General features: G+C 33.9%; 1 protein-coding gene across 21 annotated transcripts in view; it reads left to right on the top strand.

Moving 5' to 3' along the window:
• The window catches only part of LOC123530159 (nuclear protein MDM1-like), a 45,825-nt gene that overhangs the window by 5,553 nt on the left and 15,996 nt on the right, over positions 1-24,276 (top strand). For 6 of the 21 annotated variants that reach the window (XM_053522377.1, XM_053522373.1, XM_053522372.1 and 3 more), the window contains 14 exons: positions 817-888; positions 2,393-2,455; positions 3,078-3,149; positions 3,528-3,587; positions 5,509-5,580; positions 5,966-6,028; positions 6,932-7,146; positions 7,487-7,702; positions 10,756-10,908; positions 11,271-11,399; positions 12,958-13,086; positions 13,768-13,785; positions 18,070-18,216; positions 18,990-19,014. In XM_053522377.1, coding sequence (XP_053378352.1) covers positions 817-888; positions 2,393-2,455; positions 3,078-3,149; positions 3,528-3,587; positions 5,509-5,580; positions 5,966-6,028; positions 6,932-7,146; positions 7,487-7,702; positions 10,756-10,908; positions 11,271-11,399; positions 12,958-13,086; positions 13,768-13,785; positions 18,070-18,216; positions 18,990-19,014 — 1,434 coding nt within the window. The remainder of the gene's footprint in view (positions 1-816; positions 889-2,392; positions 2,456-3,077; positions 3,150-3,527; positions 3,588-5,508; positions 5,581-5,965; positions 6,029-6,931; positions 7,147-7,486; positions 7,703-10,755; positions 10,909-11,270; positions 11,400-12,957; positions 13,087-13,767; positions 13,786-18,069; positions 18,217-18,989; positions 19,015-24,276) is intronic. The other 15 variants (XM_045310895.2, XM_045310894.2, XM_045310893.2 and 12 more) reach the window with 11 other exon arrangements.

Here is a 24,276-nt window from a genome sequence, read left to right as displayed (position 1 = left end):
CCCCTTTTGGACTTAGAAAATATCAGATTTCTTGGTTAAGTTTTATGTTTAGGTCAACTTTTTCTCTTAAACTATCAAAGCTATTGCTTTAAAACTTGCAACTCTTGTTCACCATCATAAGCTGACCCTGTACAGCAAGCAACATAACTCCATCCTGCTTTTTGCAATAATTATTGCCCCTTTTGGACTTAGAAAAATCATTTTCTTGGTTGAATATTATGTTTAAGTCAACTTTTCTCATAAACTATCAAAGCTATTGCTTTAAAACTTGCAACAGTTTTTCACCATCATAAGTGGACACTGTACATCAAGAAACATAACTCTATCCTGCTTTTTGCAAGAGTGATGGCCCTTTTTAGACTTAGAAAATCATGGGTAGGACAATATTTCTATTATACAAAAAAAATCAGATGAGCGTCAGCACCCGCAAGGCGGTGCTCTTGTTGAACTTTTATTCTGTTTCTATTTATCAGCAGGTAAATGGATGTGGAAAAAAGTATTTAATATATCCAATTCTTTACAAGTCTCCTCATTATAAATATAAAGAACCAGTGTCTAAAGTTACAAAGCGTCTTTGAGACCAGTCTCAAAATGCTTCAATGCCATTGGTCGATTTCAAGATTGAACTTGGGACCAACCAATCAGAAGCTGAACTTTGGAGACTGGTTTCCAAACTCAGTATTTTTAACATTGAACTTGAAAACTTATCTTCTGTTAATTGATATATGTTCATTCAAAATGTTAGGTACAGTATACACACATTCTGAATACAGATTTAAAACAAGGCAAAGATTTGATTAGCCAAATTTATTTCAGCCACCATGGAACCGTCATTACAGGGCAAGAAGAGAGTGGATCCTCCTTTTATGAAAACAACACCTGTAAAATGTGAGACTTTAATAATAGACATATTACAGTCTAGTTTTTGTTTTTGTTTTGGTAGATGGAATTCATGCAAAGTATCCAGTGAGCTACAAAAGGATTTTTAAAAAATCACATATTTTTACTACTTCTGTTACATCCGTAGCCACATACTAATTTTAAATCAAGATCTATATAAAGTAAGATATTTTTTTAAACATCACACAAACTGTTGACAAGTAGCTGATATAATATTTTTAGCTCATCTAATTTTTTGAAAAAAAATGATGAGTTACTGTCATCACTTGATCGGTGTCGTCGTCGGTGTTGCCTGGTTAAGTTTTATGTTTAAGTCAGCTTTTCTCCTAAACTATCAAAGCTATTGCTTTAAAACTTGCAACTCTTGTTCACCATCAATAGCTGACCCAGTACAGCTAAAAACATAACTCCATCCTGCTTTTTGCAAGAATTATGGCCCCTTTTGGACTAAGAAAATCAGATTTCTTGGTTAAGTTTTATGTTTAGGTCACTTTTTCTCCTAAACTATCAAAGCTATTGCTTTGAAACTTGTAACACTTGTTCACCATCATAAGCTTACTCTGTACAGCAAGAAACATAACTCCATCCTGCTTTTTGCAAGAATTATGGCCCCTTTTGGACTTAGAAAATATCAGATTTATTGATTAAAAGTTTTGTACATTTATATAGGTAAACTATCAAAGCTATTGCTTTAAAACTTGCAACTCTTGTTCACCATCAATAGCTGACCCAGTACAGCTAAAAACATAACTCCATCCTGCTTTTTGCAAGAATTATGGCCCCTTTTGGACTAAGAAAATCAGATTTCTTGATTAAAGTTTTATGTTTAGGTCACTTTTTCTCCTAAACTATCAAAGCTATTGCTTTGAAACTTGTACACTGTTTCCCATCATAAGCTTACTCTGTACACAAAAAGTATGTTCCATCCTGCTTTTTGCAAGAATTATTGCCCCTTTTGGACTTGGAAAATATCAGATTTATTGGTTAAGTTTTATGTTTAGGTCAACTTTTCTCCTTAACTATCGAAACTATTGCTTTGAAACTTGTAACACTTGTTCACCAGCATAAGCTGACTCTGTACAGCAAGAAACATAACTCCATCCTGCTTTTTGCAAGAATTATGGCCCCTTTTGGACTTAGAAAATATCAGATTTATTGATTAAAAGTTTTGTACATTTATATAGGTAAACTTTTCTCCTGAACGGTCAAAGCTATTGCTTTAAAACTCAGAGCAGTTATTCGCCATTAAAAGCTGACTATGCACAACAAGTACTGTTACTCTACATTGCTTTTTGCAAGAATTATGGCCCCTTTTGGACTTCGAAAATCATGGGTAGGACAATATTTCTTTTATACAGAGACAAAAAATCAGATGAGCGTCTGCACCTGCAACTTGCGGTGCTCTTATGTTATATTAAAATAAAGAAGATAATTTCCTACCAGCAGTTTCATATCAGCAGTTTTATTGTTGTTATGTGATTTTTTGTTACAGCTGAGTTTGATGGAGTTCCACTCCAGAGCAAAAAGAGAGTTCCATCTCCGTCCCACAAACCAAGTGAGAGAAATACATTAAACTTTCTCAGTTTTCTCATTCCCCTTCACTGCTTTGCATTTTTAACTATTTTAGAAGGAGAGTTTTGGTCTTTGTTTTTACTTTACAAGTCTTATAGACTTTTTTGCACACACTCTGTAGCAAGAATTTGGTATTTTTCTTCATATATTGCTACTGTCACTATGGTTTTGGTAACAGAACATTATTAAAATACTTTCTGAAATACACACATTACTGTAAAAGGTACTTATTCTTGTGTGTTTGTCTTCATTGAATAAGGTTTTCGTGAAATAACATGACTGTATTAGATATTCATCTTTTGCTGTTGAAGACAAAAAATTCCTACTTTACAATATCATAACATCTTGCAGAAAAAATGTTGAAAAAACAAGTTTTCTTAAGACTGTTTATCAGGAATATAATATATAGTGTTTTAAAAATATGCACAGTGTACTCTGCTTTCCTTTTTGCACACCCACAAAAATTTTTCACAAAATTTTCACATGTAAAAATGTCCAAAAAAAAAAGAAGAATTTTAAGACGTCACTTTATAATTCATTATCTCCTAGTCTGTCTGTGATGATTTAAGACCTATGATTAGATGTTAGTTTACTTGGTTTTACAGCACCGGCTGAACCAATCATGCAAGCAAAGAAGAGAATTGTACCAGACTTTGCTAAAACTGCTCCAGTTGAACGTAAGAATTGCTTCCTTCTGTATAATACAGAAAGAATACATTATCAGAGCAAGTTGTTCATTTTAGAAGTTAGACAAGTGTGAAGTGTTAACTTTTGAATTGATGCCAGTAAGAAAAATCGTAAGATTTCTTCTTAGCAGTGATTTTTGGCATATTTTAATCAAGCTTTCTCTCAGGGAAAACTATAGTCAGCAATGTGATACATACAAAGTATTTAAACTTGCTAGTATCTGTAGGATCACAATTTAATTGTTAAAAATTTCCTTTTGAGATGGAATTTTGATTCATTAAGTTTAACTTTTGAATACCGCATGGTAACTCAAACTATACTGCTATTCTGCAGTAATATGCATCTTTTTGTCTCCTATTTTTTTGTAGCCATAAAGGAAACCAATGTGCAAAGCAAAAAGAAAGTGGAACATTCTCACACAGAAAAACGTGAGCAGTATATAAACTAGAACACTCCTATATCTATCATACACTTAGAACAGTAGAAAGCCCATGTATATTCTTTTTAGATTGATAGAAACTAGTAAAATCTTCATCTTCTGTAATAGATGATAGGAGATGAACATTAATGACGAAATCCTTCTTACACCTTATTTACTCAGTTCTTAATAAATGTGTACACTTTTAAATATTGTTATAATACCAGATTTATATAGCGCCCTTTTCATGATAAACACGTTCAAAGGCACTTTACATAGCGCAAAGGCAGCCACTTAATATTGTCCCAGTATTGGTTACATGTATGAGACAATTCAATATGAATTTATTCATATATCATAAACCCTGTGCAAACATGCCTGTTTAACTGGCTGACAGTGCTACGTGCATGCATATGTAAAACCAATATTGACTAAAAAAAAAATCATACTGGCTGTCCCACTGTAATTTTCATGACAGTCATTTTTTTATGCCCCCACTTTGGGGGGGCATATAGATTTGCCCTTGTCCATCTGTCCGTCCGTCCTTCCGTCCTTCCGAGAATGTTGTGTCGCACCTAGCTCCAAAAGTATTTGACGTAGAGTCACAAAACTTTACAGGAATGTTGGTCAGCATGTGTAGTTGTGCTCCTGGGGTTTCGCGTCTGGATTCATTCAGTCATGTAGAAGTTATGGCCCCTGACTTTGTAAACATTGGTCATTTTAGTGTTGTGTCGTGCCTAGCTCCAAAAGTATTTGACAAAGTGTCACAAAACTTTACAGGAATGTTGGTCAGTTATGGCCCCTGACTTAGTAAAAATTTGGTCATTTTAATGTTGTGTCGCGCGTAGCTCCAAAAGTATTTGACCTAGAGTCACCAAAGTTTACAGGAATGTTGGTCAGCATGTGCAATTGTGCACCTGGGGTTTCGTGTCCAGATTCATTCAGTCATGTAGGAGTTATGGCCCATGACTTAGTTAAAAATTGGTCATTTTAATGTTGTGTCGTGCGTAGCTACAAAAGTATTTGACCTAGAGTCACCAAAGTGTACAGGAATGTTGGTCAGCATGTGCAGTTGTGCACCTGGGGTTTCGCATCCGGATTCATTAAGTCGTGTAGGAGTTATGGCCCCTGACTTAGTTAAAAATTGGTCATTTTAATGTTGTGTTGCACGTAGCTCCAAAAGTATTTGAATTAGAGTTACCAAAGTTTACAGGAATGTTGGTCAACATGTGCAGTTGTGCACCTGGGGTATTGCGTCTGGATTCATTTAGTATTGTAGGAGTTACAGCCCATAACCTAGGAAAAAATTGTCATTTTAATGTCATGTAGTGGGGGCATCTGTGTCCCATGGACACATTTCTAGTTTTTCATAATTTTTTGTAGCTCTGCAATATAACAATTGTAAACTTGCATTCCTCAGTCATTAGTGCTTTCAACCAGGTCAACAAAGTAAAATTTTGATGTTGCTATAACAGACTACAATGGTTTATTATTCAGTTTTATAAATTTATCTCTGCTGTAGTCTGCTCTTCATTGTGATTCATGTTGTTGTAGATATAGTCATTGCTAACAGACTTTTGACTTCAGATAATCTTTAACTGTGACAAAGTCATCTCTGTAGATTTTATGATTTAAGACATGGAAAAGTATGTATAAAAAATTAATCTAAAATTCTGAAACTCTACAATGTATTGGGTATTATAATAAGTTTACGTAGTCATTAAAGTGTTTTTAAAATTTATTGTTTTGAAAAATATGCACATTATCTTTATGCTTCCCTTTTTGCTTATACCCACTGCAACTTTTCACAATTTTTTTTCACATGTAAAATAAGAAATAAGAACATTACTTTATTATAAGTTAATATTTATTATGATCATGTCTGTCTGTAATTATTACAGACTTACATTAAGGTTTAACTGGTTTTACAGCAGCGGCTGAACCAATCATGCAAGCAAAGAAGAGAGTCGCACCAGACTTTACTAAAACTGCTCAAGATGAAAGTAAGAGTCGACCCTTTTGTATAGTAAAGAAAGAATACTCTTCCGATTTGTAGTGCATAGTTGAGTTACTTATAAAAATGTCAGAACAAGTTGTTATGAGTTGTTGTTGTAGAAGACAAGTTTTAAGTGTCCAGTTGTGAAATGATGCCAGCCCAGATAAGTTTAGTTCTGTATTTTCTTCTACCGGTAAACTGTGGTTTTTTCATAGACTTAATGTAATGTCAGCAGTGTGATACATTAAAGGTATTAAGACTCACTTGAGATAAATTTACGATGAGAGATTTATTTTGATGAAATTTCAGTCGATTTAGTTTGAGAATTTGTCACACATGCTCCATTTTGCTTTACTGCAGTAACTCATCTTTTTATCTCATATTTTTTGTAGCCTTAAAGGACAACATTATGCAAAGTAAAAAGAAAGTGGAACACGACCATAGCTCAGAAAAACGTGAGAAGTACATGCTAGAACATACATAATTATATCTATCTAATACATAGACCAGTAGAATGTATCCATCTTTATTTTTCTTAGATTGGTAGAGTATAAAAAATCTCTGTCTACTTTGATAGTATGAAGAAGATCTCCATATAGTAACTTTCTTACACATAATTAACACTGTAAAAAATACAGCCACATTTATAATTGGCTGTAAGGACTGTAGCCTACTGGTTACACGTATAAAATTTTTCATGTGTATTTATTCATCAACATTTTCATATAAATACTTTTATTCAAATTCCAGATTCTTTCCTGCTTTAGTATCGTTATTCTACATATAATTGTAGGTCATGGTAGATTTTAGACTGTATATAATCTTTGAGAAAACTGTTGATTTCAGATTGTATATTGTATTTACACTGTCACTTCTGCAATTATTGTATTCTCCATTATTATTGCTTCCTTTATAGTTACTGCAGCTATTCTTTTAGCGACTCGCTCACATTTTGGGAATAATAATTTAGTGGTCTTCAAATGCACTAAAACAGAATTAGTCAGCTGTGAACGAGTTTTATTAATCTTTACTTTAGTTGCAGAGTCTTTTTACTTTCCATATTTTGTTCAAATAAAGTTTAGTTTTTGAAATGTTTCATTCCATAAGACTTAAGTTTAAACACATTTTCTAGCAATACTATATTCTTTAATAATATAACAATGATTTTTTTCTTAGTCAGATTAAACAATGCTGTATGTATTTTTTACATACATACTTTATGTACATGTGTATGCTTATTTAACTAAATTGCAACTTAATTTCTATAAATAAGGAGATTCAGTTTTTTTTTTTGCACAACAGTCTTGAACAGATTTTGTAACATCTTAAACAATTCATAGGATATTTTATATTTTCAGCGATTCAGAGTGAGCCCCCACTACAGAGCAAGAGGAGAACACCAGGACCCACTACCTCTCTAACCAATGGTTTCTATGACAATGGTATTGGCAGACAAGAGGAGTATGCATTGCTAGGCAACCAAGACAAGTTTTCGGAAAATGTGAAATACCGGCCTCGCAGTGCATATAACAGCAGGGATATCTCCCCACCAAAGCAAATGAAACTTCAAAAGGTTATCTCCATATAGTTTTTCTCTTTTTTCATTTTGCTTGTCTGATTGTAAAATGAATAAATCTTAGAAACTTTCTCAATGGGATACCTTCTGTTATTCTCTATGTTAAAAATCTTTGCAGACAATATCTAGCCATGTTATGACAGTAAAAAGAGCATTTTTTTCAGCTTGATGACAGTTTCAGAGCTGAAATGGGATTGTTCTGTTAAGGGAGAGGTTAAAGCAGTATGGGAACATCATACAAATATGTTAGCAGTGGTCATTATTAATTTTAGAGTTGTATAGATCAGAAAGAAAGAATATTTTTACATTGTTTTAATTTTTGTGTAATATTTGTCAGAAATCAAAAGAAAATAGAGACCCAATCCCTGCACCAGTTGTAAATGTGGACAAGTTCAAGAAGCCACCTACCCCCTTAGCTCCAAGGCAACCAAAAAAATCTGACCCTGCTTTTCAAGAAATAAAAGAATCCAATCTGAGAAAGGAACCCAAAGTAACAAGAAGTCCAAAGCAGTCAAGGAATGAGCCAGTATTGAGCAAAACCAGGAATGAAGAGGTATATTAGATGATGCAAACACAATTCACAATTTTAACCACTGCATTTTGAAATGGCACTAATTTCACTTGGGTAATGGTTGCATTTTACTAAGACATTATCATAGACTCCCTGTTTAAAATCACAAACTTTAAACTAAAACCAAAGTATTAAAAAACTGAATTTGATTTCTGAAATAGTGTGATATTTATTTCTAAAGTCACTATATGTTCATTATAAAAATGCCTCATTTCACCCCAGTGGAAAATAGCAGGTACTTGAACAATTCAGTTCTGTGATTGGTCCGGTAGAATTCCTTTCTCCAAGTTGAAATTACAATTTTTTTGTTCATGTTTTACTGTGAAATCAGTTAATTTTGCTGGCATACAGTTTTTGTTGTTGTGACAAAGGCGACTATTTAGCAAGGACGAGAATTCATGCATAAGTTTGATTATAAAGTACTTGTAAATAATAATTTTATTCTGTCAGTTTGGAATTTGATGTTATGGATTGGCACAACTACAGAAATTTCTCTGGTACAAGTAACAAGGATTTCACAGTATTTGGTAGTAAACCTTGCTTGCTTTTTAGCTCACCTGAGCCAAAGGCTCATGGTGAGCTTTTGTGACTGCTCAGTGTCAGTTGTCCGTCGTGTGTCCGTCAACATTTTTAAAAAAAATTTCTTCTTAAAAACCACTGGGCAGAATTACACCAAACTTCACAGGAATGATCCTTGGGTGCCCCCCTTTCAAAATTGTTCAAAGAATTGAATTCCTTGCAGAACTCTGATTGCCATGGCAACCGCATGGAAAAACTTTAAAAATCTTCTTTTCCAAAACCGCAAGGCATAGAGCCTTGATATTTGGCATGTGACATCATCGAATGTTCCTTTATGAAAGTTATTCAAATTATATCCCTGGAGTGAAAAGAGGCCCTGCACCGGGTGTTCTAACTTTTACATAGACTTATATAGGAAAAAACTTTAAAAATCATCTTGTCTGAAATTACTAGACCTAGGCCTTTGATATTTGGTATGTAGCATTGCCTTATGGTTCTCTGCCAAGATTGTTCAAATTATTACCCTGGTTTAAAAAGAGGTCCTGCCTCCGGGTGTCCTTAATTTTATATAGATTTATATGTATAGGAAAAATCTTTAAAAATCTTCTGGCCTGAACAGCAAGCCCTTAAGGCTTTTGATATTTGGTAAGTAGCATTGCCTAGTGATTCTGTACAGAAATTGTTCAAATTATGCTCCTGGGGTGAAAAGAGGCCCTGTCCTTGGGGTCCCAAGTCTTACATAGACTTATATAGGATTTTTTTTTTTTAATTCTTCTTGTCTGAAAGTTCAAGGCCTAGGCCTTTGATATTTGGTATGTAACATTGTGTAGTGGACCTCTAACAAGATTGTTCAAATTATGCCCCTGGGGTGAAAAGAGGCCCAGCCCTGGGGGTCACTTGTTATATGAGTTATATGAATAAATACTTAAAAAGTTATCAGATCATATTTCCAAGACTGCTTAATTATAATTACCTGATGACCCCAAGTGATTAGGGGTCACTTGACTATGACCTTGACCTACTGACCTACTTTCATGTTTTTTAAGATACAGCCTTGAAATTTGGATGACATGTACAGATTTGCACACTGATCTTAAAACTGACTTTCAGTGACCATGAATGTGACTTAATGACCTACTTTCTAATATTTTAGCATCAGTTTGCCATTTGAAACATGTGGCTCATATAACTCAGGTGAGTGATTCAGGGTCATCATGACCCTCTTGTTATAAATTGCAACAGTAAAGAGTGAGTTGTTACAGCTTTATAGTTGCTTGTTCCAATGGCAGACCTTCCACAACCTTTAATTGAATAAGATAGTTATAAAATGCATTCATCCGGTACTTAAATTCCAATAACTATTCAACTTTTGTACTTAATGTAACGTATTACATCACATGTGATTAAGTACATTTTTAGCATATATTGTTTTATTCGTGAATAATTTAATGGCTTACTGTGGAAGAGGAATTTAACATGTTGACACCCTTACTTGCACTCATTTTTGCACTGAAAGCAGGCTAAGAATAAAGATCAGTTTCTGACTCTTAAAAAAAAGTTTTGTCTGTGAGATTGTATACTTCTGAGTTTTATTTCATACAATGTGATTTTTTGACATCATTGTTTTTTTTTTCATATTCTAGAAGAGAGGCATATTGTAGTTGCACGTACATTTTGTAAGTCTGTTACAGCAATAACTTTTAAACAATTTAAGAGATTGCAGTGAAACTAAACACACATCTTAAGCATGTTTAAAAAGACCATTTTGTAACTTACTGATGATGTTCATTGCCTCCCAGTTAGTTAAAATTGGAACATTCTAAAACATCTTTTTCTTTATAGAAACACAAGAAACTGGTCCTGTTATTCATAGCCTGCTGCTTGCTTTCCTTTTTCAGCTCACCTGAACAGAAGGTTCATGGTGAGCTAATAGAATAGATGGATGGTCCTGCATCTATTGTCCATTGTTAGTCTTCCACAATTTACATAAATATCTTCTCTAAAAGTACTGGTTAGAATTACACAAAACTTGGTCTGTAGCACCCTGGCAAGGTCTTCTCTCAAATTTTCAAATAGGGATGCTTTGCATTTTTTAGGAGCTGCTAGAGCTAAAAATAAACAACTTCTTCTCATGAAGTTAGTCTAAAGTTTTTTTATGAAGTCCTCTGTTTAATTTCTTCAAATATGGGCACTTAGCCTCTTTCAATGGGACACTTTAGATAAAAATAGAAATATCTGTAAATTACTGTTTTAGGCAGATCTTCATTAAATGTGGACTGTAGCATCCTTTTGAGAACCACTGTTATATTTGTTTAATTGGGGGAACTTGACCTGTTTTATGTTTTTATACTAAACACAGTTGTTGCCATTCATGATCACCTTGTTATACAAATATTCAAGGTCAAAATGTCAATTTCAGGCGAGCGATTTAAGTCACTATAGCCCTTTTGTTTTTGTTGTGGCACATTTATCACCAGTTGTGTTCAATTGTTTTGCATGCTTACGCTAACTTAAAGGATAAGGAAATGGCTGAAATAAGTGAACCAAAGCAGGAGAAAGTAACAGCAAAGGAGCCAAAGTCAGACAAAGGCACGAAAGAGCCTAGTGTATCCAAGGTAGAAAAAGTACAAGAAAGTGAAGTACGCTTAAGTGCTATAAAGGGAGAAGAGGTGCCTTAACCATTTCTGCTTATTTGTAGGCTACGTAGATGATAGAATTTAATAAGCATAGAATATATAAAAACTTGAGGATGAAAAGCAAGATTTGTCTGCACTTTATATTTAAACATTCTAACTGGCATATAAAGTTGAACAAAATGTCCCTGTGAAGTAGAATATTTATGATTCCAAAGGACAAGATATTTTACATAGTTTAATTGTATAACATAGATATTAAGCTAACCTCACCTTCCCAACCTTTGTATTGATGTATACCAGCTCAAAACACTAACAAAATGTGATATATTGAAAGGATTTGCTGTTGTTTTCCTACTGTATTAACCATGCTGAAGTTGTTACCCAATGTTTTCTAGGTGAAGAATCTTGACCAAGGAGATCCTGTGAAGGAGTCTATGAAGGCGAAGAAGATTATAGGAAACATGAACGAGTTTGCACAAACTGACATGGATAAAGGCATAGCAGATTCTGCTCCTGAAGCACCGGTAGTTGTTTGTTTTGTTTGCTTTGACCATTTGAAACAGTAATTTACTTATATTCAGCAGTGCAGCAGTATCATATCTTCTTGAAATTGATTTTATGATCATTTTTAGCTCATCTGATTTTTTGAAAAAAAATGATGAGTTATTGTCATCACTTGAGCGGTTGTCGGCGTCGGCGTCGGCGTTGCCTGGTTAAGTTTTATGTTTAGGTCAGCTTTTCTCCTAAACTATCAAAGCTATTGCTTTGAAACTTGGAATACTTGTTCACCATCATAAGCTGACCCTGTATAACAAGAAACATAACTCCATCTTGCTTTTTGCAAGATTTATGGCCCCTTATGTACTTAGAAAATATCAGATTTCTTGGTTAAGTTTTATGTTTAGGTCAACTTTTCTCCTAAACTATCAAAGCTATTGCTTTGAAACTTGGAATACTTGTTCACCATCATAAGCAGACCCTGTACATCAAGAAACATAACTCCATCTTGCTTTTTGCAAGATTTATTGCCCCTTTTGGACTTAGAAAATCAGTTTTCTTGGTTAAGTTTTATGTTTAAGTCAGCTTTTATCCTAAACTATCAAAGCTATTGCTTTAAAACTTGCAACACTTGTTCACCATCATAAGTTGACCCTGTATAGCAAGAAACATAACTCTGTCCTGCTTTTTGCAAGATTTATGGCCCCTTTTGGACTTAGAAAATCAGTTTTCTTGGTTAAGTTTTATGTTTAGGTCAGCTTTTATCCTAAACTATCAAAGCTATTGCTTTAAAACTTGCAACACTTGTTCACCATCATAAGTTGACCCTGTATAGCAAGAAACATAACTCTGTCCTGCTTTTTGCAAGATTTATGGCCCCTTTTGGACTTAGAAAATAACAGATTTCTTGGTTAAGTTTTATGTTTAGGTCAAGTTTTTCTCTTAAACTATCAAAGCTATTGCTTTGAAACTTGCAACACTTGTTCACCATCATAAGCTGACCTTGTACAGCAAGCAACATAACTCCATCCTGCTTTTTGCAATAATTATTGCCCCTTTTGGACTTAGAAAATCATTTTCTTGGTTGAGTATTATGTTTAAGTCAACTTTTCTCATAAACTATCAAAGCTATTGCTTTAAAACTTGCAACAGTTTTTCACCATCATAAGTGGACACTGTACATCAAGAAACATAACTCTATCCTGCTTTTTGCAAGAATGATGACCCTTTTTAGACTGAGAAAATCATGGGTAGGACAATATTTCTATTACACAAAAAAATCAGATGAGCGTCAGCACCCGCAAGGCGGTGCTCTTGTTATGATAGTTAGTTTGGAGCATTGTGTGCTCTTCCATCTTTTCGTCAATTTTGTAATTTTAAAGCCAAAGTAATATTTGAAATTTACATCTAAGTATTGTTGCCAGCAAATTCTTTTCTACAAAGGCCAGTGGCACTAGTTGCTCATTTTAAATGCCTTAATTTTGATTGTCAAGAAATTCTATGGACCTTTTTGACTTTCAAGATATTGTTTTCTAGGTAGGCTTTGTTAATGTATGTAAGAAGAGCATTTACTGTCTATTCTAGGCTGATTATGCATTGAGGTATAAGACGGGTATATCAGCACCGAGGCCCACAAAGAAAGTATCAGAATACCAGAAACAGTTCCAGTGGAAGGGAGGACCCCCAGCATCCCCTCTTCTTAAAGCTGAACAGGTATGTTTATGATTTTGTGATGTTACTATGTGACAATGAGGACTTTATACAGTTTTAAAACATTGTCATATCAGAGGGTAATCCATTAAATCTGTGTGCTAGTTAAAGAAAGTTTTTTCCTATTAATACTATGTTTTTGACTTCCTTTATACCATAACTTGTTTTTACAATATTATGCATTATACTTGATTTGACTCATAGTTTGTGTTTGCAGTGTGAATGCTTAGTTAGTGCAGAATTGCTTCAATTAGTTCTTATGCTTGGCTTGATAAATCTGCTACTACATCTTGCTTGTAATTTTCATTAAATTCTACAATGTACAGATTTGGGAATTAAAAAAAGATACCACTATCACTGTCAGGAATATGGGTTTTTGAGAAGGCGTTTATCTTATATTTGGTCACCAGCAAACCTTGTACTGATTTTATCTTGCCAGCTACCCTGTTACAGCTGTATTTGTGTAATTTCTTACACCTATACAGTCATATGTAACAAAACTAAATCCATAACTACATGGTTACTGAACAGATATCAAAATAGCAAGTGAGCATGTGACATCTTTTAACCAGTAGAAATGCAGTACTTTGAAGGTAGTGAGTTAAAAGTGCATTTTGAAAATAAAGCTATTTATTCATTGTTTGAAATTAATCACACTTCACTTATATGTTTGATAATATACAGGATCTTGGTCCAAAGCAGGTAAATTTAGTTATACACTATATTGTATATTGTAGGAATATCTATATCTATACTTTTATCGTTTTACTTCTAGTTTACTTACATTTACACTTCCAGAAATTTAAACTTGCTCATTGGTACTACATACAGTGAAACACATCACTTGAGCATTGTAATCTTGACCAGCTTGGCTCATCTGAGTAATTTGTGAGGCCCCTGACCATTTTCCTTAGATTTTAAATGCTTGGTTTATTTGAAACCCTTGATAAGAATTTTTCCAATTGCCGTACAACCTTGAGTGATTGTGTTTTACTGTATGAGTAAATTAAACCTTCTTAAACCTAGCCACCTACTTTGAGAATAAAAATGCATGTACCTACTTTCAATACTAGAAAAAAATGGGGATGGTAAGCTTTTAAATAGAGTATGACATAATAAACATGCATGCAGCTTTTGTATTTCATTTCTGTTTCTTGTTGTTGTTTTTTTGTAGTATTTAACATTTTAATGTAAAACACCTTATTCACATGAATCTTACTTTTTGTGGTAACTTTTATTTTATTACATTATTTTCATTAAGATAGTGGACCTGAAAGGACACTTGTCAATTTCTGTGTGATTATGTATTCTTGTTAGGTGATTCAGCAGTCTTTAGGGCATAAATGTAGCTCAATACACACATAGCTTTCCATAAAAACCTGAGAATGCTGAAATCACACATGGAGAATACATGATTTGCCAATAGTCTTTGCGGATATACATCTTTAAAAACTAATTCTTACATTTTTAGCTCACCTGTCACAAAGTGACAAGGTGAGCTTTTGTGATCACGCGGTGTCCGTCGTCCGTCCGTGCGTACGTGCGTCCGTAAACTTTTGCTTGTGACCACTCTAGAGGTCACATTTTTCATGGGATCTTTATGAAAGTTGGTCAGAATGTTCATCTTGATGATATCTAGGTCAAGTTCGAAACTGGGTCACGTGCCATCAAAAACTAGGTCAGTAGGTCTAAAAATAGAAAAACCTTGTGACCTCTCTAGAGGCCATATATTTCATAAGATCTTCATGAAAATTGGTCAGAATGTTCACCTTGATGATATCTAGGTCAAGTTCGAAACTGGGTCACGTGGGTTCAAAAACTAGGTCAGTAGGTCTAAAAATAGAAAAACCTTGTGACCTCTCTAGAGGCCATATTTTTCATGAGATCTTCATGAATATTGGTCAGAATGTTTACGTTGATGATATCTAGGTCAAGTTCGAAACTCGGTCACGTAGGGTCAAAAACTAGGTCATTAGGTCTAAAAATAGAAAAACCTTGTGACCTCTCTAGAGGCCATATTTCTCAATGGATCTTCATGAAAATTGGCCAGAATGTTCACCTTGATGATATCTAGGTCAAGTTCGAAACTGGGTCACTTGGGGTTAAAAACTAGGTCAGTAGATCTAAATATAGAAAAACCTTGTGACCTCTCTAGAGGCCATATTTTTCATGAGATCTTCATGAATATTGGTCAGAATGTTCACTTTGATGATATCTAGGTCAAGTTCGAAACTGGGTCATGTGCGGTCAAAAACTAGGTCAGTAGATCTAAAAATAGAAAAACCTTGTGACCTCTCTAGAGGCCATATTTCTCAATGGATCTTCATGAAAATTGGTCAGAATGTTCACCTTGATGATATCTAGGTCAAGTTCGAAACTGGGTCACGTGCGGTCAAAAACTAGGTCAGTAGGTCTAAAAATAGGAAAACCTTGTGACCTCTCTAGAGGCGATATTTTTCAATGGATCTTCATGAAAATTGGTCAGAGTGTTTACCTTGAAGATATCTAGGTCAAGTTCGAAACTGGGTCATGTGGGGTTAAAAACTAGGTCAGTAGATCTAAAAATAGAAAAACCTTGTGACCTCTCTAGAGGCCATATTTTTCATGAGATCTTCATGAATATTGGTCAGAATGTTCACCTTGATGATATCTAAGTCAAGTACGAAACTGGGTCACGTGGGGTCAAAAACTAGGTCAGTAGGTCTAAAAATAGAAAAAACCTTGTGACCTCTCTAGAGGCCATATTTCTCAACGGATCTTCATGAAAATTGGTGAGAATGTTCAGCTTGATGATATCTAGGTCAGATTCGTAACTGGGTCATGTGCGGTCAAAAACTAGGTCAGTAGGTCGAAAAATAGAAAAACCTTGTGACCTCTCTAGAGGCCATATTTTTCACGAGATCTTCATGAAAATTGGTGAGAATGTTCACCTTGATGATATCTAGGTCAAGTTTAAAAGTGGGTCACGTGCCTTCAAAAACTAGGTCATTAGGTCAAATAATAGAAAAACCTTGTGACCTCTCTAGAGGCCATATTTTTCAATGGATCTTCATGAAAATTGGTCAGAATTTTTTTTCTTGATGATATCTAGGTCACATGTGCTCAAAAACTAGGTCACTATGTCAAATAATAGAAATAACGACGTCATACTCAGTTCAACACTGGGTCATGTGGGGATAGGTGAGCGATTCAGGACCATCATGGTCCTCTTGTTTGCATCTTATGTTTTGAAATATCTGTAAAATTGTAGATTGACATTTCTGTTTAAACAGTAAAGGAAATGTCAAATCCAAAATGTCCCAAGTGTGAACTAATAGAAATAAAATTCTGTTTATGATAAAGTGTTTTACAGTACAAAGACTACAAAGTATTATAGCTTTTGTTACTAGTTAGTAACTGAATTCTGTTACAAGAAATTCAACACTATATTGTATGTTATAATTCAGCTCTGCAATATTGGACACAACATAAGATAAATTTTGCATATCATATGGAACAGATTGGGCTAGTACCAAAAAATGAGCAAATATGAGAAAATCAGGGCATATATGGGATTCAAGCATTTTGATGGGGTAAATTTAGGGACTAGTATGGAGTTGAATAATAAAATCATCATTAATCAAGTGCTAGCCTTATTATTTGTCCTATGGCAGTTGTATTGGCCCTTGATCTTCTTCCTTGGGCCAATACGACCACTCTCAGACAAATTACAAAGTCAGTTTGAAATCCTTTGATTATTAACATTATATTTGTATATGAGTATGAAAGAGATATTGTTGTATAAAAGTCTAACGCATGTAATAACAATGTTTTCACATATAATAATAATTGTCTTGACATCTTCAATAATGATTGGAGGTGTTTCTTTCCCTAACTATAAAATTGAACTCAACATTCCACTGTAGTCTACTTCTTACTTTGCATTTTTATGCCCCCAGCATCTACTGATGCGGGAGGCATATAGTGATCGTCCTGTCCGTCTGTCCGTTCGTCCGTCCGTCCGTACGAGGTTAACCAAATGGGACCGTTTCGTCTAGTATCAATACGCCTTACTAGAATGACTTGATACTAATGCAGATGTAACCTGTGACCATTCCTCATCTTCAGACATCACCTGACCTCAGTTTGACCTTGACCTTGACCTCATTTTGGACTTAGGTTGCTTTATATGGGCCATCTCCTGGTTAACCAAATGGGCCCGTTTCGTCTAGCATCAATACCGCTTACAAGAATGGATTGATACTAATACAGATGTAATCTGTGATCATTCCTCATCTTCAAACATCATCTGATCTCAGTTTGACCTTGACCTTGTCTCATTTTTGACTTAGTTTGCTTTATATGGGCCATCTCTTGGTTAACCAAATGGGACCGTTTCGCCTAGCATCAATACCGCTTACAAGAATGAATTGATACTAATACAGATGTAACCTGTGACCATTCCTCATCTTCAAACATCACCTGACCTCAGTTTGACCTTGACCTTGTTTTGGACTTAGGTTGCTTTGTATCAGCAAGGATGCCACCGGGGGCATCAAGTGTTTATTGAACGCAGCACCTTGTTTCATTGTTATTTTTCTATTCATTAATCTATTAGTTTTTTTCCTTCTCTACACTACCAACTACTTTTTTGGAAAGTTCAAAACTGTTATACAATGTATTTCCATATTATCAGTTATTCAAATAGTATGAAAAATGTATTTATTTTTATATGGGAATATAAATGTTGGGGAAAAAAATTAATCTGGTCTTGAACATAATTAAAGAAATGTGTTGCGGTAAGTGTAAAACTCTTTGTTATTAACTTTTTCAACACGTTTTGGTTTTCTCTAGTGTTTGCTGTTGAAAGTTTGCACTATATAACACATTCAGTCATTAAGATAAGTATTTACCTTAATTCAGTATCCAAATCTCATCAGAGTCTGGATGTTTTTTTCTAAATAGAGTTGACTTGGCCTTGACCTTACTCCATCCTCTCTACCACAGGTGGTCTATAACAGTTGTCCTCAGTTGTCACCTCCAAAGAAATCTGTGATCCCTAAAGTGACTGAGTACCAGAAACAGTTTAAAGCATACAAGCTGGTTCCCGTTCCAAAGGAAGAAATGGAAGAAGCTCCTAAGAAGAAAACCAAGGTTTGTTAACAAAAAGATGACTTTAAAAGTAGTCCTTAAAAGTTACTGTAAAGAATCAGTAATCTTGAAAAATTGTCTCAAAATAAAATTTAAAGAATTATCTTTGAGATGAGTCTTTATTTAGAATGCTTACATATTATTTTGCTATTTTCATCAAACAGGTATAGTTGTCAACATTATATTATTACCACATCAGTGACATCTAGGGACCTTGATGGCCAGGTTGTTAAGGTTGCTTACTTTTAACTGCATGGGTTTGATACCTTGCTTGGGATGCAGAATTATTTTATGTGAGGCAGCCATCCTACTGACTTACTGAAGGTTAATGATTCTACCTTGTGTCGGAAATATTGCCAGAAGGGGCCTTGGGAGTCTTCCTTCACCATCAGAAGCTGCAAAGACGTCCTATGACCTAAGATTATGTCAGTGTGACTTAACCCTTACCTTGCTAAATTCCTATAATGAACTTGTTCATCTTTCAATTTGGACAGTACCATTAACTGTTAAAAGGGATGCTTACCAAAAATATACTGACTTAATGGCGAACAGTGCAGATCTTGATCAGACTGGTCGCAAAGGCAGAATCAATCGTGTCCAGCATGCTAAGGGTTAAAACTCAACAAAAACAAACCAGAAATGGTCATTTGGTTCAAGATTAACCTTCTTTATAGAGTTACAGACATGTTGGTTCCAAAATAAATATCTAATACTTATGCTTATGATGAACCTTCAGACAATAATGGGCTTACATTGTTTATTTTTTCATGTTTCAGCTTCAGAAAAGTCAGAGTATGGAAGGTAAGATATTCAAAATATACTAGTAATTCAATTTGTTAGGATTATTATGAAAATAAATTACAAGGGGGGTATTCGATCTACTCCTTACCACCGAAACAAAATGGCGGCCAAAACTGAAAATGTGAGTTTTTCTTACTTTTTTTCTTTTTCAAGGATATCTAGACAATAACACATGTCTATCAACCTCCTCCACTGTTTTCTCTATCAACTGCTACCTTTCACTTTGGAAACAGTGCTGTAATTTGTCTGGAATGCTGGTCATGAGATTCGAATCGATGGAAAATCCTCCGTTAAACACGGGATAAGGAATAGTGCGATTAGCAAAAATGGTCTTTTTTCCTAATATACCGCAGGTTATAAGCTATTTTTCTGATTGGAAGGAATATTTCCACATACTTATCTAATACTGTTCATTTTGTGCAGATCACAGTTCGTATTTTCAAAAAAACACAATTTTTGTCCGATGGTAAGGAACAGTGTGCGAAAATCAGAGGATAAGGTGCAGTGCAATTTTTTCAAACGGATTTTACAGTTTTCTTTCATCGTTTCTGAGATAACCAGTTTACATTTCTCTACCATGTAATAATTGAAGGGGTCGGATTGAGGAGTAGAACAGTAACATAATCCCCGAATGAACATATTACCAGACAAGATATGTCAGTAGGTAAGCACACTTGACTTTTTCAGTGATTGTCGATTAAACAAAACTGTTGTTCTCTGTTCTACGTGGTGTCTTATATCACTTTTGACCTAGATATTTGGCCAATCAAACATTTTATAGGAACTTATATTTGGCCATTCAAATATAAATAGGTCGGGAGCAAATGTAACCGAATTTTCCATTGGTTAAATATACAAAGCAACCAATTTCCTCTTCAGAAGATATATATACTACAAAAGTTTGATTTCTACTTCAGAAGCTTTTCACGAAATATAAACAACAACGATTCTTCTGGAAATTACAAATCGGTTAGGTCTCTTGGTAGACTTTTATGATTATTCATGACGGCCAAGAACCGTTGCTTTTTATTTCACAATCTCATTTGCATATTTAAAGTGAAACTCTGATCATCTTACTGTAATTCGTGTAGTATAATACTAGTAGCAATTTTCAGTTGCTGTGCATTTCCATGTGTAAAATGAATGATATTTCCGCAAAGTATTTGGTTGTCGTGCTTTTGAAATATATAAACCAGGCATTCTGGACAGGACAATGCTCTATTCTGTATGCTAAAACATACGATAATCCAATCTCACTTGAAAGACTTCCAAGTAGGATGTCTCGTTATCAGCCTGCATGAAAAAAGTGAAAAATGTAAACATTTTCATAAACATGGCTATAAATATGGGGACTGGGATTCAGTCTTCATTTAAAAATGCAAAGGAATTATTCACCCAAAATCACTAGTGAGGCGCATGTGTATGTTACTGTTTACTATCTTATTCACAAATCAATAGAAGAGTAATTCGTCTCCATGTCATATAGCACTAAGCTTGTTTGATTTTTATACCGAATCTTTGACTGTTACCTTTGTCTGTTAGTACTTTATGAAGCTTCAAACTACCGTAAACAATACATACGCTACTGTCGCCAGCTCATTTTTATGTTTAATGAACGTTCTTGTAGTTAAAATTCATCAGTAGTCAATGAAATCACATATTTTTATGAGTAACATAGGAAGTTATTTTATAATCAAACATAGATACAAATTTTTCCTGACTCCTTTGGTATCAGTCATCATTTAAAATAATGCCAAAGAATATGATAATGTTTTTGCCGTTTCTGGGTGGAATAAACATTCACACATGTCTGTTTGTAAATTATATAACTATTATGCTTGCTCATTCATGCTGTTAATTCGGGTTACATTTTATACCATATCAGCGTGGAAAACCTTACCTAAAAGCGTATATAACAGATTGATACATCCGTTACCGTATTGTAGAAATATCAAATTCAATTTAATTCATTTTTTAATGCTCTTAAAGACGAAGTTCATTGTCATATCTGATAGCTGATTACCCTTTAGGCAACAAATATCTATCAATGAATATTCTTTATGAGCATCAAAGAAGGAAATGATACATACGTGATCGATACATACGTTACTGAAATATTTAAAACTAACTCCTACGTCAGCATACATCAACAGTGACGCAGGGTTTCATGTTTACAAGCTTTTTAGGTCGCCAACTTTTAATTTTGATAACCTTATATCACGTACACATTGTAAACAAATTCAGTTTTGAGAATTGTATGCTATAGATATGATAAGAGAATAATATCACATCGTAATAAATTTTCATATCTAATATTTTTTAAATATAGAATATGTTTATTATTTTCAAATAAAATCATTACATGTATATTAATGTATATAAAAGTAAAGATACAGTGTTTACGAGTGATACATACGTATCCAATAGTAACGTATGTATAATTTCAAATAAAAAACATTTCTTTTTTTGGTGGCATTCGTAATGTAGTAATACAATTATTTGAATATCATGCTCGGAATATAATTACAGGATATGAATAGATAGGAAAGTATTTTCGTATTATGTTCAAACCGGGTGCCATTATTTATCCCCAAAGTTGATTTGACAATGTAATTCAAGTTCCATTTGATCTGTAATTCATTTACATCAATACTAATGCTTCGATTCAGTCGTACAGGATGGATTTTATATCCTTTCGTAGAATTTTGACGATTACATAACGCATATTCTTACTTTGTACAGCAGGAGGTTACATGCCAGTGTAATTGTGCAGTAACGTATGTATTTGCTTTGAAAAAAAGCTATTTGTTGTCGCGATATTGATTCTTCTTTTCTGCAATTCACATGATATGCATAACTGCCTTGATAGTGATTAAACATCTTAAAACATTTCCTTTATTATAGTTTTGGACCAATATACTAGAAATTTAGGACGTACATAAATTTCAGGGCAGTATCATAGATGACTGAATTCAAATGAGAATACACTATTGCCCATAAACAGTAATACAAAATTTAATGTGATCGAAACATATTCAAAGGGCATATAAAAGATTTTATTAAATTAACGAAAAGTGGTATCGGTAAATACATTGTATATGCATAATTTACTTAACTGGTACATACGTTACCTTGAGCATACTCATCGATTTTGTGTTATGTATGATGAAAATATGATAGAATGTTCTCAAAGTTGTTAGAATGACTGTAAATATTCCAGGACTTTTCCTTCAGACAAAACTATTGTTTGTATTACGTTTAAATTACATAGAAAAAAAGAAAAAACCTGCTTTAGTTCACTCTGAATGTTTAAATAAAATTTGATTTCAATTCATCTTGTTAGTTTGATATATGAAGCCGGAAAAAATAAATGCAGTTTGTATAATGAGTATGTAGCTAAAATGCTGGTATATTTTCAGCTATTCTACTAAACATACCGACACAGTCAACCGCGCAACTGTTCCCGAAAACAGTTTGTTTTTTAAACACTGGTGTAGTTACGTATGTATTTTGAAAACCCTCAAGGAAAAAGTGGTGATGTTTTTTAATGTATCATAACTTTCTTCAGAGAAAATTTTCATGGTTGTTTTTTGTTTTTTGTGTGTTTAATCTAGGTATGTTTTATTTTGGAAATGAAAACACCTGACTTGTATACCTCAAAATTATTTTTTTTTCAGACTTTTTACGACCTATATACGCCTTATTAGTAATTTTGGGTGAATTACTTCCCCAAAAAAGCTTTTAAAATGTTTGAATTATTATATACCATTAGGAGAATTTTTTTTAGAATCTGGAAAATAAGGTGTAGTCCTTTTCATAAAAAGATGTCAGCAGTAGTGTTTTCAAATCATAATAGTAAGATTTAGATTCGTTTATTTATAAAGCTTATGGAACTAGATGTGTTGATAAACGTATTTTATGATACTGCTTTCACCCCTGAAATTAACATGTATGCTTTAACACATAGTGGGAACTCCAAAAACATTAGAAGCATAAGCACCACTTGTCAAAACACAAATGTAAAAGCACATAGCGTAAACCCTCCTATACCAAAAAGAAATTTACAGAGCAAGGGATACTATATTAAATACTTGCTAAACTTTTGGCTTTCAGTACATCACGTGTCTGATAGACAGGCGGATACCTTTTAAATCTCACTACATTGAGCAAGAGATAGTTATAAATGATACCAAAGTATTATTTTAACAGAATTTTACTTGATTATCTCTGAAAAGAGCGAAGGAAAAAGTCGCTTGAAGAATTGTGAACTGCACCTTATCCTCTTATTTTCGTACACTGTTCCTTACCATCAGACAAAAAACTGTGTAATTTAAAATTACGACTTTTAATCGGCTCCAGACTAACCATGAAGGAAATATATATTGATATTTTACTTCTAATAAAAAAATAGCTCACAGCTGTTTGAATAATTAGGAAAAAAGACCATTTTTGCTAATCGCACTATTCCTTATCCCGTGTTTAACGGAGGATTTTCCATCGATTCAAATCCCATGACCAGCATTCCAGACAAATTACAGCACTGTTTCCGAAGTTAAAGGTACTGATATATAGAGAAAACAGTGGAGCAGGTTGATAGCCATGTGTAATGGTCTAGAAATCCTTCAAAAAGATAAAAAGTAAGAAAAACTCACATTTTCAGTTTTGGCCGCCATTTTGTTTCGGGGGTAAAGAGTAGATCGAATACCCCCCTTGAATTAGTCGTGTTTAAAAAAAACCCCATCTAGCTGGTCATAAGATAAAAATGATGTTTGATCAATAATTTGTCTATTCATATAATCTCATAGACTTGACATTTTACTCACTACAGACTCTCAACTCAAGGTATTCTCAATCTTTTAAGTAAAACGTTTAAATATTTGGCTTAATTAAGTTAAGTTTTTTATGAACAGAAAAGGCAAAAAGTACAGGCCTGCATTGCTGGGTAGTAAAGGTCCCAGACCTCAAATTACTTGCCCATCACTGCTGAAAGTTTGAAATTTTGCTCTTTCATGAGAGGAAACCATCCAGGAGGGTAATGGAGTTTCTGAAACAATGCACAGAGGGACACATGGGCTCTTCCTCCACCATCTAAAGCTGAAAAATTGCCATAAGACCTATAATTGTGTCGGTATGACATTAAGCTCAACAAAACAAACAAATTAAAATGGAAAGCAAATACATGGCTGATTTGTTTGAAATATTATAAGATATTTTTGGGGTTTGTTTTCTATATTTTTAGCTCGACTATTCATAGAATAGTGA

This window comes from Mercenaria mercenaria, chromosome 13 (assembly GCF_021730395.1).
Source record: "Mercenaria mercenaria strain notata chromosome 13, MADL_Memer_1, whole genome shotgun sequence".
In the NCBI taxonomy this organism is placed as follows: Eukaryota; Metazoa; Mollusca; class Bivalvia; order Venerida; family Veneridae; genus Mercenaria; species Mercenaria mercenaria.
This window is presented reverse-complemented; position numbering and strand designations above follow the sequence as displayed.